General features: G+C 49.9%; 2 protein-coding genes across 2 annotated transcripts in view; both read left to right on the top strand.

Moving 5' to 3' along the window:
• RAB11FIP5 (RAB11 family interacting protein 5) overlaps window positions 1–8,024 on the top strand; it is a 53,913-nt gene extending 45,889 nt beyond the window's left edge. Inside the window, exon 7 of the transcript XR_010988683.1 lies at window positions 7,958–8,024. The gene's annotated coding sequence lies outside the window, so the exon portion shown is untranslated. The remainder of the gene's footprint in view (window positions 1–7,957) is intronic.
• SFXN5 (sideroflexin 5) overlaps window positions 1–17,441 on the top strand; it is a 95,526-nt gene that overhangs the window by 2,797 nt on the left and 75,288 nt on the right. Inside the window, exon 2 of the mRNA XM_068149421.1 lies at window positions 7,958–8,026. Coding sequence (XP_068005522.1) covers window positions 7,958–8,026 — 69 coding nt within the window. The remainder of the gene's footprint in view (window positions 1–7,957; window positions 8,027–17,441) is intronic.

Raw genomic sequence — 17,441 nt, 5'->3', positions numbered from 1 at the left:
CTTAGTCTTTACTACCAAACTTCATTCCCCAGTGCTGGGGAAGGATGCCTGTGTGCTCCTGTGAGGGATCAGTGGTCCTTACATACCACCATCCTGTTCTATCAGCTGTTCATTGTGTTACCCCCCCAACTCTGCTGACCGTTCTGTGGCTTGTTGCAGGGTTTTATTTGTTTACAGGAGCTGAGCTTCAGCAGTCCAGCTGACAAAGGATGCCTGGCTTGTTTTGGAAGGGATTAGTGACGCTTGGGGTGCTTGTTTAAATTCTAGACGTAGCCCTGAGTGATGACAGCATTCACTTTGCCTCTGAAACGCTGGCTGGGAGCAGGTCTGGGGCTGTTTCAGGGGAGATTTGACTACAGACTGGGAGAGATGCAGGGAGCTGTGCTAGGCATCTTTGTCCCTGGGGTGGAAAACAAGGAAAAGTTGTGTGTTAGAAACAAAACCCTTGGAGAGCAAACTGAGCTGCCTGGGGATTTTGGTTCAGAGCAGGCAGGGTGGTTTCCTTCCTCCTGCTGTGACCCAGAGCTGCTGGGAAGTGGCTGAGCAGAATTTAGGACAGCAGGAGGGAGAGGTCCATCCCCAGCACCACCTCTGCAGGTTATGAAATTCCCCTTTGCCTGTCTCTTGGCTCGGTGGTTTTAATTCATCTCCAGGCAGGTTGCATTCTGTTGAGTCACCTTTTTGTTGTTTCTTTGCTGGGAAGAGCTCTGCCTCCCAAAGCAGTCTGGCTGGCTGTAGGTAAAAGAAGAAATGAGGATGTTAGGGTTCAGAAGGTGTGGTAAGGACTTAGTTTTCTGACATATGGTTCTAAAGTGACTGGCAAACTCCATTTATTTTTCCTTTAAGGGTTTTTTAAGTGCTCCCTCTTCTAGAGCCAGAGCACTAAATGCATGTTCCCACTACTCTGGGGTCTTGTTCTGTAGCCCAGCTGCTTAGCCTAAGTAAAAGAAATGCCTTTGTTTTGCTTTCTGTCAGATGAGCTAAGGAAACCTTTCCAGCGAGAGTCTCAATCAGGTGCAGGAGCAGCTGCTTGCTAACCAGGGATGCTAACTGCTGGGCAAAGGTAGCACCAGCTAAATTCTGGTGGTTTTATTGGAGTCAGCCCTCTGAAAAGCAACATGAGGTTGTCCTGGCTGGTGTGGGACTGTGAGCAAGAAGAGAGCTGGTTTCCTTCCCAGCTGAAGCTGAGGGTGGTCATCTCACCAAGCAGAGCTCAAAAGCTCTGTATGAAGTAGGAAACACCACCACCACCACCACCACCACCACCACCAAGTGACAGGTTTAGATTCTTCAGGGGAAGGAGAGATCTTTTGTCCTGTGAAGAGGTCATGGACGATGTGATGTGCTTAGGCTGCTTTATTCTGTTGGGCTTGGCTGTGATATTAACAGTGTCCTTACAGATGTGCTGATGTCTGAGCTTGACCTTGCAGGTATTTTACATGTTGGAACTCCATGCACTCTAATCTCTGAAACGCCTTAGAGGTGCTAATAAAAACCTCTCATTATTTCCTGCTCTTCATTTTTGTCTCTCTGGTACATTTAAAGCTCGGGCAGGGTTTATTAGCTCCCAGCAAAACCACATGCCTTCAGTGTCCAAAATAACCCTTTCAGGAACACACAGATCAAGAGGCTGTTGATGAGATGTGGCTCTCAGGAGCTTAATGGCCTGCTGCTTGCTTACTGTGACTGCTGGAAGCCCTGGTAGAGGCGCAGGGGGAACAGAGCCCTAGTGTAGCGTTGACACAGACGTTTCTCCTCCTGCTGCTCAGTCTGATGTTGTTTTCCACTTCAAAAAGTGAACACAGCTCCTCTCCCCTAAAGGATAACCATTTTGAAGAAGAGATTCTCTTAAAAGAGAGATGTTTAAGGTTTGTTCATAACTGGCTTAACTCTGTTCCTACAAGCTGCTGGAGATGAGGTTGATGTACACCAAATGGTGTTTGTTGCTTTCTCAGCCCTGAAGGTGGGCTGACCCTGTTCAACATGTGGAGTCCGTAGGGTCCTGCAAACACATGCTTAAAGGTGGATTTCAGAGAAGGAAGAGGAAAAGCAGACACCTCTGGGTTTCAGGTTTGTCTGTTTGCTGCACAGAACCTGCCAAGACAAGCCACCCCTTGGCTTTTTATATCTCCATCAGCCAGAACTGGGTTTTGAACAGGGAGTTCCATGGAATCATAAAATCACAGCGTGGTGGGGGTGGGCAGGGACCTCTGGAGACCATCCAGTCCAAGCCTTCTGCTAGAGCAGGGTTACCCAGAGCAGGCTGCCCAGGATTGCAATGTCCAGGCAGGTTTGGTGTCTCTCCAGAGAAGCAGACTCCACAACCTCTCTGGGCACTGTTCCAGCGTTCTCTCACACTCATAGCAAAAAAGGTTTTGCAAGCTTAAGGGGAACCTTCTGGGTTTCAGTTTGTACCTGTTGTCCCTTGTCCTACCACTGGGCACCACTGAAAAGAGTCTGGCCTCATCCTCTTGCCCCCTGCCCTTTAGCTCTTGCTGAGCATTGCTCAGCTCCCCTCTGGGGCTGCTCTTCTCCAGGCTCAACAGCCCCAGGGCTCTCAACCATTCCTCCTCACAGAGCTGCTCTAAGCCTCTCAGCATCTCTGCAGCCTCTTGAACTGGGCAGTGCTCCAGGAAGCAAACCTCTGCTATTGCATGTGATACCCATGAAAGGTTTCCATGCTGCATTCATGCTCATGACCAGACCTGTCACTGCGGGCAGCTGAAGTTACTGAGCTGCAGGAGCAACTCCCATACAGACTTGTGGCCCTTTAACATTACCCAGCGAAACTGACAGCATCCAGGGCCTGAGAATCCTTAGCTTTGACCTAGATTTGTGAAGGGCTAGACCACAGACCACAAGTGCTTGTGCAGTTAGCACAGCTCTGCTCTCTGCCTCTACCTTGCCAGAGCCTTGATGCTCAGTGCCTTCAATTTACTTGGTTTTGTTTGGTTTAACTTAAATGTCTTCCTAATTAATTTAAAGCTGACGTAAGCCTTATTTTTTTTAGCTCAAAAAAACCAAACCCCAAGTCTGCATGCCCTTTTTTTTTCCTTTCCCTCTTCCCTCTCCTCTGGCTTAATTAAATCCTTTTTAAAAACACACTGTAATTAAATGGATGAAGCTGTGCACGTCTCCCGTTCTTCCCTGCGCTGCCCGGCACACACACGGCGGAGGAATCACAGAGTCACAGATTTGGATCGGAAAGGACCTGTAAAGGTCATCCAGTTCCAACCCCCCTGCAGTCAGCAGAGAGATCTGCAACTAGAGCAGGTTGCTCAGAGCAGTGTCCAGCCTGACCTGGAGTGGTTCTGGGGATAACCTGGGCCATGGTGTCACTATCCTTACTGTGAAGCATTTCTTCCTTCTCTCGAGTCTGAATCTCCTTCTTTTAGTTTCCAACCATCACCTCTTGTCCTGTCACAACAGGCCCTGCTAACAAGTCTGTCCCCAGCTTTCTGATCACCCCTTTAAGTACTGAAAGGCCACCAGAAGTTCTCCCTGCAGCCTTCTCTTCTCCAGGCTGAACAACCCCAGCTCTCTCAGCCTGGCCTCACAGCAGAGGGCTTCCAGCCCTCCTGCCATTGCTGCATCCCTCATCTGACCCTGCTCCAACAGGTCCATGTCTCTTCTGTGCCGAGAACTCCAGAGCTGGCCCCAGCACTGCAGCTGAGGTGTCAGCAGAACTGAGCACAGGGGTGGAATCTTCTCCCTTGACCTGCTGCCCACTCACTCTCTCAGTGATGGACATGTGCTTGCTGATGGGCACTTGCCTGTCTCCACTGCCCTTCTTGAGCCTGCAAGTAGTTTCCTTCCAGGTCTTTATCTTGGAGTCAGCTGGAGCTTGCATGGCCCCAACACAGCCACTTCAATGAGCTGGAGCTGTAACGTGCTCCTGAGCTCACTCTCAGCTGCTGTGCCATGTAAGGGAATTAATATTCCTAGCTGCTTTGCAGAACTTCATCTTGCTTGCAGGCTGCTGAGAGGTCCCAAAATAGCTGCAATTAATCACAGGAAATTTGTGTTATTCCATTTTCTCCCAGATAATTGTTTACTACAACAGATGTTACAGGAATAAAATGGTGAAAAAGACCCTGGGTGGACATTTGGGGGCTGAAGGGCATCTTGCAAGCTCCATCCTTTGCATGAACATGATGACCAGAGCTGGAAGTGATCCTGGTACCAAGGAACCATCTTGAATCCTCACTGGAGGCTGGGTGTAACTGTGTGCTGCTGGCTCATGCTGGGCCAATGAACAGTTCTGGCTGTGTCGCTGCCTTGGGGCTTGGTCCTCTCATCCCCTTCAGGGTGACCTCTTCCAGTGCTCCAGCACCCTCACAGCAAAGAAGTTTGTCCTCATGTTCAGATGGAACCTCCTTGGTTCCACTTTGTGCCCCATGTCCTGTCACTGGGCACCCCTGACAAGAGTCTGGCCAAATCCTCTTGCCCCCCACCCTGTGGATATTGATCTGCCTTGGGAAGATCTCCTCTGGGGCTTAACACAGTTCAGGTCTGTGGTTATATTCATGAAGGCATCTTGAGCTGCAGCTGAGGTGCAGCAGTTGGATCTGGTTTAGGATCTGAATGCTTAGGATTTGGTGGAGGGTTTTGTTTTCTTCTTTTCCTGCTTGTTTTGCATGCAGCTCTGTGAAAACAAACACCAATAGTTGGCTAAAAACATTCTGCTGGCTTCTAGTCAGGAGACCAAACCTGGGAAGCAGGAACTAACCTGGGTGGTGGAAAGGCAACCAGCAAGGCCTAGCAGTGAAGTAGTTTTCCAGAGTCATCTAAAAAGGAAAAAGACAAAGTCTCATGCCTGGATGGCAGCTAGAACAGCAGATGGGTTTTGCTCAGCCTGCTGAACACTCTGCTGAGAGGTGGAATGTGCAGTGCTGATGTGTAGGTGCAGCCTCAAGAAGGCGACTTTGCTCTTGGCTTCAATTGGGTTCTCTTTGATGTGGCTCTTGGGTCACAGAGCTTTTGTTGTGGCAAAATGAGGGTCTCCTTCATCAAAGTTTAGAAAAGACAAACCCAACTGGTTCAAGCTCCTTCTCCTCTACTTCTTTGGGATGTTGTTGTCCATGAAACAAGGTATGGCACCGTGAATTGCCTTGGAGATGGTTTAGATGTAGAACTGGGGACTAGTACCCATCCCACTCACTTCACTTTCATGCTGCTTTCCCCTGTCCAAGGCTGAGCTTTATTTGCTTCTTTCCCTCTGGGTTTTTGATTGCAGGTGAGCCCAGTTTGCTGTGCATGAGGGGGAGAAGTGTGCTGGGGAAAGTGGTTTTTCACCAGTTAGAATGCTGGGGTTTTTTTCCAGTTGCTTGATTAACAACCATCATTGGAGGTGTTCAAGAGGAGACTTGATAGGGTGCTTGGTGCCCTGGGTTAGTTGATTGGGTGGTGTTGGATTAGTTGATAGTTTGGACATGATGATCTTGAAGGTCTCTTCCAACCTGGTCTATCCTATCCTATCCTATCCTATCCTATCCTATCCTATCCTATCCTATCCTATCCTATCCTATCCTATCCTATCCTATCCTATCCTATCCTATCCTATCCTATCCTATCCTATCCTATCCTATCCTATCCTATCCTATCCTATCCTATCCTTACAACAAATCTGCTGTCTTTAAAATCTTTGGTGTGGGAGTGAATGAGGTTCAGTGCCTCATTTGAAGGAATTTGGATTAGAGGCAGCAGAGCAAGTAGTTGGTTAATGGTTTGTCTTCTCTTGTGCCATTCTGTGGGGAGGATGAGGAACCCTGCTGAGCTGACCTGAGAGTGCAGAGAGTCAAAGGGTAACTCACTGTGATGGGACTGCAACATATCCTGGGTCTTGGGATCTGGAAAGGAGAACAGGCAGGTTTTGTCTTCAGTCTCTGTGATGGAGAATGATCCTCAGGGTGACAGTAGCCCTTCTCCTGGAAAGGTTGGGTGCTCTCCCCTTGGTGGGAGACTTCCAAGAGCAGTTTTTCACTGCCAGGTGACTCATAAGAGGAGCAAGGGAATGCATGTTGGAGTAACTGCGTTTTGGAGAAGTCATGGTAATGCAAAAAGAAAGTGGAAAGCACAGCTGATGAGTTGGGTCTTGCTGCCTGCCTCAGGGGGGGAAGGATGAAATGAGGCTTGAGTCTCCTCACTTGGTCTCTTAGTGCATCCTTGATGGTCAGAGGTGTTCTTGAGAGCTGGCTTCCACCTCGTGTTGCAGTGAGACCGCTCAGGGTTCAAATCCACCCCCTTGGGTAACTCCTGCACTCACAGCTGCTCTGAGTTCTCTCCTTGCTGTTCAGCATTGAGCCAGCGCAGGAGGATGGGCAGTGGGAGGAGGAGGATGGTGATGGCAGGTGGGAGTGCTGAGGATGGTGAGGAGGGCCGCAGTGAGTCATGCGTTAGTCACCTCACCCCCTGCACCGCTGGCAAGCGCCGGGCAGCGGTGATGCAGAGCCCGGTGGCATCTGCAGGGAGCTTCATCCTGCAAAGAAAAGGAAGGCAGCAAAATGTCAAGCTCACAGAAGCTAGAAAGTACCAGAATTAGTGTTAATTAAATCAATGCTAATTAAAAACCACCGGGGCTTTTTTTTTCCCTGGAGTTGTGTGAAGCTATTTTGTTTAGTTGTGGGTTTGGCTTTTTTTAGTGTGGAACATGGAGGAATAACAGCAGAGAGTTTGGTGAAGTGGCTGAGAGAAGGGTGCTGCCACGCTGGGAGCTGCCATTAGAGAGGGATTGCTGCCTGGAGAAGCAGCAGTGCTCCTGGTGTGTCTCTGTGCCCAGTGGATTCAGCAGAGCAGAACCAGTATGCTTCATAAACCGCTGCCAGGCTGTGATTAGTGCCACCCTGGCTGCTGTACCCATTTCCCACTCCTCTCTTTAGAGCCTGCTTCTGCACAAGGAATGCAAACAGATTTGCACGCACAGTGTTCGAGAGCAGGTGGAGATCTGGGACCTGGGTCATTCCTGCTCTCCTCTGGGGTGAAGCTGTGGGAGAGAGCAGCCCCTGTGCCGTGTGCATTTGCTTGTGCCAACCTCAGGATGAGAGTTTAGGCTGCAGTAAGGCAGCGCTGGTAGTTGGCCTACATCTGCATCCAGATGAAAGAATCCAGTCTGGCGCCGGAGTGATGATGCAGATGTGTTCTGAGCGCTCTCAACAGATCAATATTTCATGGACTGCTGCTTTGGGCTTGCCTAAATTCAATTTTTAGGTCTAAATACTGAGTCAAAACTGCTCTCCCTTCCCTTGGAGCTGCCCATGCTCTTTCCAGCCTGTTTCACAAATACCCTCCCCTTCCTTCAGACTCTCTTCTCTGGATTGGGGTTGGCCTGCTGGAAAGCAGCTCTGTGGACGAGCATCTGGGAATGCTGGTGGGCAATTTCATGACCCAGCAATTTGCTCTTGTGGCCAAGAAGGTCAATGGGGTCCTGGGGTGCATTAAGATTGTGACCAGCAGGTTGAGGGTGGTTCCCTTCCCCCTCTACTCTAGCAAGCCCATATCTGGAGTACTGGATCCAGTTCTAGACTCCCCAGTTCAAGAGAGGCAAGGGACTACTGAAAAGAGTCCAGCAGAGGTTACAAAGCTGCTGAGGGGCCTGGAGCTTCTCTGTGAGGAGGAAAGGCTGAGAGCCCTGGGGCTGTTGAGCCTGGAGAAGAGCAGCCTTGAGAGGGGATCTGATCAGTGCTCATCAAGAGCTAAAGGGCAGGGGCCAAGAGGATGAGGCCAGACTGTTGTCAGTGGTGCCCAGTGACAGGACAAAGGGCAACAGGCACAAACCAGAACCCAGGAGGCTCCATCTGAACAGGAGGAAAAAGACATCTTTGCTGTGCAGTTGCTGGAGCCCTGGAGCAGGCTTTAGTTGCTGCTCAGTTCTGCAGAGGAAATGAAACCTTTCTCTGCAGCAGGTGAAAGGCAATTTCTAACTGAAGATGATTTTGTTTTTTCCCCTCTTGTCTTCTAGACCTCATTTTATGGCAGATTCAGGCACTTCTTGGACATCATTGATCCCCGGACTCTCTTTGTTACTGAGGTAATGTATCCCTGCCCTGTTTGCTGGGAGTCCTGTTTATTAGACAGGTTTAGATTAGAAGCAATTTCTCCTGTGAAAAGCAGAAGTAATGAAGCCAGGTTTCCAGTGGATTTGTGTCTCACAGCTGATCGATTGCCCAACTCCAGCTCTGTTAAAGCCGTAGCAGAAACTTCCTTTTATTAGACACCAGTGAATCCACCCCTGCCAGCCCTCCATCGCCCCCGAGTCACTGGTGAGACCCTGAGCTGCTCTCAGGCAAACTTCTTGGTGCTGTTGTCTTCTCAGGTGGGAAATTCCTGCAAGGATCCAAGTGCAGGTGAGTAGATGAGAGATGAGATGGAGGAAGTGAGCTGGGTGGGTTTGAGCTGCGGGTTCTCAGTGGCTGCACTCCAGGAGGACCTTTGCTGAGCAGAGTGGTGTGGTTTTACCTCAGTTACTGCCCTGTTTGTGTCAGGTGTGGGGGTTTCTGGTCCACTTCTGTTTCATTTAGCCTTGTCCAGCTTCACTGGATTTCTCTCTACTGATTTCTCTACTGGATTTCTCTACTGATTTCAATCAGTAGTTGTGAGGAGTCCTTTAGGAGAAAGATTTGTTGGGATGATCTCAAGTGCTGCCTGTTGACCCCAAAACTTAGGATTTTGCTTTCAGGGACAGGTGAAGAGCAGCTGCTGCTTCCTTTTTTTCTTTTTTACTGTTTCCTTTTTTCTTTTTTTGATGTTTTTGAGGTGGTGTAGTGTAAGATGAAAATCCTCCCATTCCCATATGAGAAAAGACTGAGGCAGTTGGGGCAGATCAGTCTGGAGAAGAGAAGGCTTGGGGGAGACCTTGTTGTGGCCTTCCAGTACTTCAAGGGGGCTGCTGGAAAGAAGGAAAGGAGCTCTTTAGCAGAGTGTGTAGTGGTAGGGTGAAGGGTGATGGTTTTAAACTGAAAGAGGGGAGATTTAGGGTAGCTCTAAGGAAGGCATTTTTTCCTGTGAGGGTGGGGAAACACTGGTCCAGGTTGCCCAGAGAGCTTGGTAGATGCTTCACCCATAGAAGCGTTCAAGGACAGGCTGAACAGGGCTTGGAGCATCCTGATCTGGTGGAAGCGGAGTCCCTCAGGGATCAGTCCTGGGACCTGTCTTATTCAACATCTTTGTGGGGGACATGGACAGTGGCATTGAGTGCACCCTCAGCAAGTTTGCTGATGACACCAAGCTGTGTGGTGCAGCAGACACGCTGGAGGGAAGGGAGGCCATCCAGAGGGACCTTGACAGGCTGGAGAGGTGGGCACAGGCCAACCTCATGAAGTTCAATAAGAGCAAGTGCAGGGTCCTGCATCTGGGTCGAGGCAATCCCAGGCACAAATCCAGGCTGGGCAGTGACTGGCTGGAAAGTAGCCCTGAGGAGAGAGACTTGGGGGTGCTGGTGGACAAAAAGCTCGACATGAGCTCTCAGTGTGCACTTGCAGCCTGCAAAGCCAATCAGATCCTGGGCTGCATCAGGAGAAGTGTGGCTAGCAGGTCGAGGGAGGTGATCCTCCCCCTCTACTCAGCCCTGGTGAGACCCCACCTGGAGTACTGTGTCCAGTTCTGGAGCCCCTATTGCAAGAGGGATGTGGAGGTGCTGGAACGTGTCCAGAGAAGGGCCACGAGGATGATCAGAGGGCTGGAGCACCTCTCCTGTGAGGACAGACTGAAGGAGTTGGGGCTGTTCAGTCTGCAGAAGAGAAGGCTCCGAGGTGACCTCATTGTGGCCTTCCAGTGTCTGAAGGGGGCCTACAGGAAGGCTGGGGAGGGACTGCTCAGGATCTCAGGTAGTGATAGGACTAGGGGGAATGGAATGAAGCTGGAGGTGGGGAGATTCAGGCTGGATGTGAGGAGGAGGTTCTTCACCATGGGAGTGGTGAGACCCTGGAATGGGTTGTCCAGGGAGGTGGTCGAGGCCCCGTCCCTGGGGGTGTTTAAGAGCAGGCTGGATGAGGCTGTGGCCAGGCTGATCTAGTGTGGGGTGTCCCTGCCCATGGCAGGGGTGTTGGAACTAGATGATCCTTGTGGTCCCTTCCAACCCTGAATGAAACTATGAAACTAAGTTGTCCCAGCCCATGGCATGGGGGTTGGAGCTAGGTGGTCCTTAAGTTGCCTTCCAACTCAAACCATTCTGTGGTTCTGTGAAATGTGCAGGCAGCTCTGAAACCAGGGGGAGCTGAACTGCTCATTGTAGCTAGCACTGCGCCGAGGGCTGTCCCTTACGCGTGGTGACGAGGGGGGTGGTTGGAAAAGACCAGATGAGACTTGGAATAATCTCTCCCTCCTAAATCAGCTCTTTCTAAAACTTGAGTCTGAAATGCATGGTGTCACTCATGTTGACTGTCTGTTGTGTGTGTGCCCAAGAGAACTGCAGAGAAGGCCACTTCACAGCAGGAAGCTTTGCAGAGTTAGTAGTTGGTGGGTTTCCATGAGCCTGTGCTTTCCAGCCTGCTGCTCTGAGGCATGATGGCTGGGACAGGATGTGACAGGGATGTTTGAGGATGAACACAGGTCCTGGGTCTTCTGATAGGACAGAAGCAGATGATTCTGCTCATCTTTTTGATGGATTTTGTCATGCCTCAGCTTGTTTTCTTTTCCTCTTTTTGGAGGAAAATTCTGTTGGGTGGAGATCATCCAGTTCTGTCTAATTAGAACTCCTCTTCCTTTGGGAATGTTTCCATGTTTTGAGAAGAATCCTCACCTTCCTCAGATAACCATTTAAACCTCTAGTGTGTGTGTGTCTGTAGTCCAGGGTATTTTTAAGCTGGAGCAAACTGTGTTTTGCAATGGCATTAATACAGGAAGAGCTCCCAGCAGATTTCCCCAGCCTCCTCCTTGTGTATATCCAAAGTGGGGAGATGTAAGTGAACTTGCTTGAGCTGGTGGCTCTACTGTTTGGAAGCTACAACATAGGTTGTGGATTCATAGAATCATGAAATGGTTTAGGTTGGAAGGGACCTTAATGCTCATCCAGTTCCAACCCCACAGCCATGGGCAGGGACACCTCACACCAGCCCAGGCTGCTCAAGGCCTCACTCAACCTGGCCTTGAATGCTTCCAGGGAGAGGCCATCCACAGCTTCCCTGCACAACCTGCTCCAGTGTCTCACCACCCTCACTGCAAAGAATTTCTTCCTAATCTCCAGTCTCAATCTCCTCTCCTCAAGCTTTGATCCATTCCCTCACATCCTGTCACTACAAGCCCTTACAACTTGCTGTGCTCAGCATACCTGACCGTGTGCTTTGAGGTCCTTTGTGTGTGTCTGTGTCTGCAGTACTAAAAGCTGTTTGGCTTCCTGTGGTAATTTAGGTGGCAAATTAAAATCTAGGAAGGGTTTGTTGAGGAAGCAGCCGTTGATGGAGAGCTCCTTCCCCTTGACAGATGGCCCAGGGTTCTCAGGGAACAAATAAATCACTGTTTGTCTTGGAGAAGCTCACTAGCAAATGAAGCAAAAAACCCCAACCACCACACAATAAAATAAATGGGTAAGTGAATCTCTAATGAGGATGGAGGTTAATCCCCTGGAAAATGTAGGGAGATGTAATAATATTGGCTGGCTTTTTTTTCCCCTGCATCCTTTTTTTTGAATTGCTGTGTGTTACATCATTGCATCCCACTGGTGGCTGTGCTTTGAGGAAGGCTTGATCCCTCTGAAGAGGGGAAGCCAAGCACAGCCATACCAAGTGTAACTGGTCTCAGTGACAGTCCTCTCTTCCTCGTTTATCACAGCATCACCAAGGTTGGAAGGGACCTCAGATCATCGAGTCCAACCTGTCACCACAGACCTCATGACTAGACCATGGCACCAAGTGCCACATCCAGTCCCCTCTTGAACACCTCCAGGGATGGTGACTCCACCACCTCCCTGGGCAGCACATTCCAATGACCAATGACTCAGTGAAGAACTTTCTCCTCACCTCCAGCCTAAACTTCACCTGGCACAGCTTGAGACTGTGTCTTCTTGTTCTGGTGCTGGTTGCCTGGGAGCAGAGACCAACACCCTCCTGGCTACAGCCTCCCTTTCAGGTAGTTGTAGAAAGCAATGAGGTCACCCCTGAGTCTCCTCTTCTCCAGGCTAAACAACCCCAGCTCCCTCAGCCTCTCCTCACAGGGCTGTGCTCAAGGCCTCTCCCCAGCCTTGTTGCCCTTCTCTGGACACCTTCAAGTGTCTCAATGTCCTTCTTAAACTGAGGGGCCCAGTACTGGACACAGGACTCAAGGTGTGGCCTAACCAATGCAGAGTACAGGGGCACAATGATTGTTCAATACAGCAAGCTCTCAACACAATTAAAAGCTTTCCTGTAGAGGTCCTTAAGCTTTAATCCTCAGGGGACACTTGCCCAGCACTGGATTGTGTTGTGTTTTGTTGCTAAACAGAATTGTTTAGGTTGGAGAACTCTGAAAACAAGTCCAGCTATTAACCCAGCACTGCCAGCTCGCCACTAAACCCTGTCCCTCAGCACCACATTTACACAGCTTTTCAGTCTCTCCAGGAATGGGAACTCCACCACTGCCCTGGAGAGCCAGGTCCAGGCCTTGACAACCCTTCTGGGGGAGAAAATGCTGCAGGTGTGCTCTGCAGTTGTGGAGTTGCTCTGTGTGTTTTCTGTCCAGAGAAGGGCAGTGAAGCTGGTGAAGGGTGAAGAGCACAAGTCTTGGTAGGAGCAACTGTGTCAGCTCTTCCTGAGCCAGGGGTATGAATGTGAACCGCAACACATGGAACTGACTTGGGAAGAGGAGGCTTGAGAGAGGATCTGATCAATGTCTATAAGTGTCTGAGGGGTGGGTGTCAAGTGGAGGGGGCCAAGCTCTTTTGGGTGGTTCACAGTAGTAAGAGAGGGAACAATGCACACAAACTTGAACATGGAAGGTTTCACCTCTACATGAGGAGAAACTTCTTTACGGTGAAGGTGATGGAGCACTGAAACAGGCTGCCCAGAGATGATGTGGAGTCTCCTCTGGAGACTGCATTGCTGTGTGGACTACCTGGGTGATTCTACTCTGGTAGGGAGGTTGCACTGGATGATATTCTCAAGCTGGACCAGGGGTGGTTCAGGCTGGGTGTTAGGAAGAAGTTCTTCATAGAAAGAGAGATTGCCCATTGGAATGTGCTGCCCAGGGAGGTGGCGGAGTCACCATCACTGGAGGTGTTTAGGAAGAGACTGGATGGGGTACTTGGTGCCATGGTTTAGTTGATCAGATGGTGTTGGATGATAGGTTGGACTTGATGATCTCAAAGGTCTTTTCCAACCTGTTTTGTTCTATTCTGTTCTGTTCTATTCAACTGAAGGGCTTGGGGTTGTTCAGCCTGGAGAAAAAGAGGCTGAGGAGAGACCTCCTGGCTCTCTACAACTCACTGAAAGAAGGTTGGAGTCACGTGAATCAGTCTCTTCTCCTTAGGGGGCAGGCGATAGGACAAGAGGAAATTTCCTCAGGTTGCACCAGGGGAGGTTTAGCTTGGACAGTAGGAGAAATTTTATCCATGAAAGGATTGTTTCAAAGCTGTGTAGCTGTGGTGCTGAGGGCCATGGCTTAGTGGTGACCTGGCAGTGCTGGGTTAATGGTTGGACTGGATGATCCCAAAGGTCTCTTTGAACCGAAACGATTCTATCATTCTAAGGCACCAACCTCACGTCAGTATTTGCTGTAACCTCTTTAGTGGAGCTTCCCTTCAGCTAATTCATGTCATTACTGCCTTTCTAAGCAAGTAATTTTTTGGCAGCTGTGAACTTGCAGACTTTCCCAATCAGCTGGCAATGTGTCACTGCAGAGATCAGGGCCAGCAAGTCCTGTCGCTGAGGCCAGGAGAAGCCCCTGGGTGGGTGTAATGGCTACTTTTGAAATGTGTGAGGTTAAAATGATTGGAATGATCCTTTTAATTGCCCTGTAATTAAGGTCCATCAGGAGAAGCAGTAGGGCCCAGGAGATATTTTGATAAGGCTAACTTATCCCCTCTGACATTAGGCAGGACAGACTGTTAACGCTCTGCGGGAAGCTCCTCGTGGGGAAAGCTGTGGAGCTGATAATAGTAATAATTCCAAGCAAAAGTGAAACCAGAATGAAAGTGAGCTCAGAAGGGGCTGTGTTGTGCTCTCTGCCTTTGTTTCATCTCATTGTTCAGAGCAGAAATCAGCAGAGCGCCGAGCATCTTGCATTCCCATATTTGGGTTTAAGATGGAAGCAGGATTAGATGTATGTTATTTATATGAACGATACCTTCTTACTCAGCAGATTGACTGTCTGTGTTTATTCAGTGTCACATCTGCTGGCTCTACTTGAACAAAAAGTTTCTGGCTCCTGTTGTCTGTCACTGTGGATCCAATACAATAGGGCCAGCTGGAGTCAAGTCTGCCGTATGCAGCATCCGTTGCGCAGCGAGACGGAATCGGGAGCTGTTGAGTTGTGATGGCAGAGCACAGCTGGATTTCCATACCCCACGTCAAATACGTGGTGCTGCTGGCCAGAAGACTCTTGCTTTACATCCTCTGCCAGTATGTCAGCTTTGGTCCCAACCTGGAGCGATGGGAAGTCTCAGGCACGCAGTGGCCATCGCTGGGCTGACGAGGCCTTGAAACCCTGGTACGAGCCCTGTGTGAGCAGAGTGAGGTGGAAACCCTTCCCACGTGGCCTGGCCCATCAGTGGGTTTTGTCTTCAGAGGCTCAGATGCAAAACTTGACTCCTTTTCTGTTGATTCTGTAGCAGGAGTGTTGTAGTGCTACTGGCATAATGACTGTTATTACGGTCTGTATGTGCACATATGGGTTTCTGGAGGCAGCTCTAAGCCATGTGTAGGCATCCGCTGAGATCCAAGAGACGAGAAGGCACAGATCTCTCAGACAGAAGCAGCGTGCCCCTGAGTGAGGAGGGCAAGGTGAAGAATCAGTGCCAGAGCTCACGTGCTGGATGGAGCCATCTGATGCACGTACCTGTGTGCAATCGTTCATAGGACCCAACGCAGCTGTCCACTGTCCTGCCAGACTGCTGGCCATCGGGGACTCCCTGTGCCAGTGAAGGATCAGCTCAGGGTTGTGTGGGCTGCTTTCCTGGTGGCATCTCAGAAGACTAAGAGGGAATCTCCTCAGTGCTGATCCATATCTAAAAGGTGAAGGTCAAGATGATGGAGCCAGACTCTTTTGTTCCTTGGTGCCCAGTGACAGGAGAAGGGCACAAACTAGAACGCAGTAAGTTCCATCTGAACATGAAGAGAAACTTCTTTGCTGTAAGAGTGGCAGAACACTGGAGCAGGCTGCCTAGAGAGGTTGTGGAATCTCCTTCTCTGGAGCCATTCCAAACCCACCTGGACATTGTCATCCTGGGCAAGCTGCTGGGGGTGAGTCTGCTTTGGACTGGATGATCTCCAGAGGTCCCTTCCAACCCACACCACGCTATGATTCTGTGTGAGCTTGGTAGATCCCTGGCACTGCTTCTGGGCTTAGGTTTGTAAGAACATCCTTTGGGTGCAGATGGTCTGTCTAGCACCCTATTGTGGGAGCTGAGACCCCACCATCCACCACTAGAAGTGCTCTAGTGAGAGAAGGGGGATGAGAGAAATGATCCATACGACTACAAACTGTGGTTGCTTTTTTTTCCTCCCTTTTTTTGAAGTGATGCTGTAAAGACTCCAGTGACACTTCTTCCTACAGATAGCAGGGGAGAAATCAAGCAACAATAAATATTGAAACAGGAGCACAACCTTGTTGGCAGGCCTCTTTTTCCCTCTTAAAAGAGGAATGAAGTGTCATTGTTGTCTTTATCAACCGTCGTCACAATGCTGCGTCATGTCAAAAGCCAGGCAGTGAAGGTGGTTGGCATTTGGAGCTGTTGCACACTGTGGTGGCCTGGTGTTTTTGGAGGCTGTGGTTCAAAGAAGGTGCTTGACTGTTCTAGAAGATGTAGAAGACACCTGGGTGATGAGACACTGAAGCAGGTTGCCCAAAGAGGTGGTGAAAGCCTCCTTCTTGGAAGTTTTTAAGGCCAAACTGGATGGGGCTCTGGGCAACCTGAGGAGGTTTAGCCTGGAGACTAGGAAGACATTCTTTACAGTGAGGGTGGTGAGACACTGAAACAGGTTGCCTACAGAGGTTGTGGATCACAGAATGTTAGAGGTTGGAAGGGACCTCCAGAGATCACTGAGTCCAAGCCCCCTGTCAAAAGCAGGATGACCTAGGGTAGTCTGCACAGGAATGTATCCAGGTGGGGTTTGAAAGTCTCCAGAGAAGGAGACTCCACAACCTCTCTGGGCAGCCTGCTCCAGTGCCCAGATGTCCCCTCCCTGGAGGCGTTCAAGGCCAGGCTGGATGAGGCCTTGAGCCACCTGGTCTGGTGGAAGGTGTCGCTGCCCATGGCAGGGGGGGTGGGACTGGGTGATCCTTGAGGTCCCTTCCAACCCTGACAGCTCTGTCATTTTATAAGAGCTTTTCACTGAGGAAATTCTGAGGCTGTGTGTTGTTTGTTACAACTACCTGAACACCTCCCAGCCCTGTGAAAGGCCTCTCCTCAGCGTGCTCCTTGCACTTGGCACTTTTGTTCACGTTTCTGTGCCCCTCTTTTGTCCCAGCTCGGGAACCCTCCCGGAGCCTTTTCTCTGAGAAAGTTCCCTTCTCCCCACCGAGCTGAAAGAGGAAATTCATCAAGACTGGGATTTTTCTCAAAGCAAAAATCAGCCTTTTTTGTTGTCTGTTTGTTACCCTACGAAACAAGATGGGATCTGGCCAGGGTTGTTATAGTAACTACTAAGATTTCCTCAAGAGAAGGAGGAAAAAAATAGAACACAGCCCCATTCATCTCTTCCTTCCAGTTTTTCATTCAGAGTTACATGCTGTTCCCTGCAGATCATTTGCAAGACACACAGCGTAGGTAATTTCAGGGACAGAAACCACACACCAATAAATGAGCCCAAATGGCTCTCCAGAACGGGATGCTGGCACTCCTGCCTTCTTTGCTAGTTTTGAAGGCAGTGAAGGTTGTCTGCTCTGGATCTGCAGGCATTAGTCATTCAGCTGTCTGGCTTGTCACCTCTGGGTTGGCGTGCTGGCTGCAGCGCTGGACAGCGAGGTTTTGGTGGTGCCCATGCTGGGTAATGGCTTTTTCCCCAGAGGAGATTTGGAAACGGCCCTGAGGCCAACAGGGCAAGGAGCTATCCAGAACAGCTTCAAAAGGATAAAGTCCTCGTGTGATCTTAGAGTCATGTTGGCTGGAAAAGACCTTTAAGATCATCAAGTCCAAACTCTAACCTAACTCTACCAAGCCTGCTGCTAAAACATCTCCCTCAGCACCACATCTTTGCAGTCCCTTGAGGGATGAAGATTCAACCATTTCCCTGGGCAGTCTCTTCCAGGACTTTACAACCATTTTAGTGAAGAAGTTTGTCCTCCTATCCAAACTAAGCCTTCTAAGGGCCATTGGA

This window comes from Melanerpes formicivorus, unplaced genomic scaffold (assembly GCF_026170545.1).
Source record: "Melanerpes formicivorus ecotype bairdi unplaced genomic scaffold, bMelFor1.0.p_v2 SCAF_18, whole genome shotgun sequence".
Lineage (NCBI taxonomy): Eukaryota > Metazoa > Chordata > Aves > Piciformes > Picidae > Melanerpes > Melanerpes formicivorus.
The sequence above is the reverse complement of the archived record's forward strand: the minus strand, read 5'-3'. Positions and strand labels throughout refer to the sequence as shown.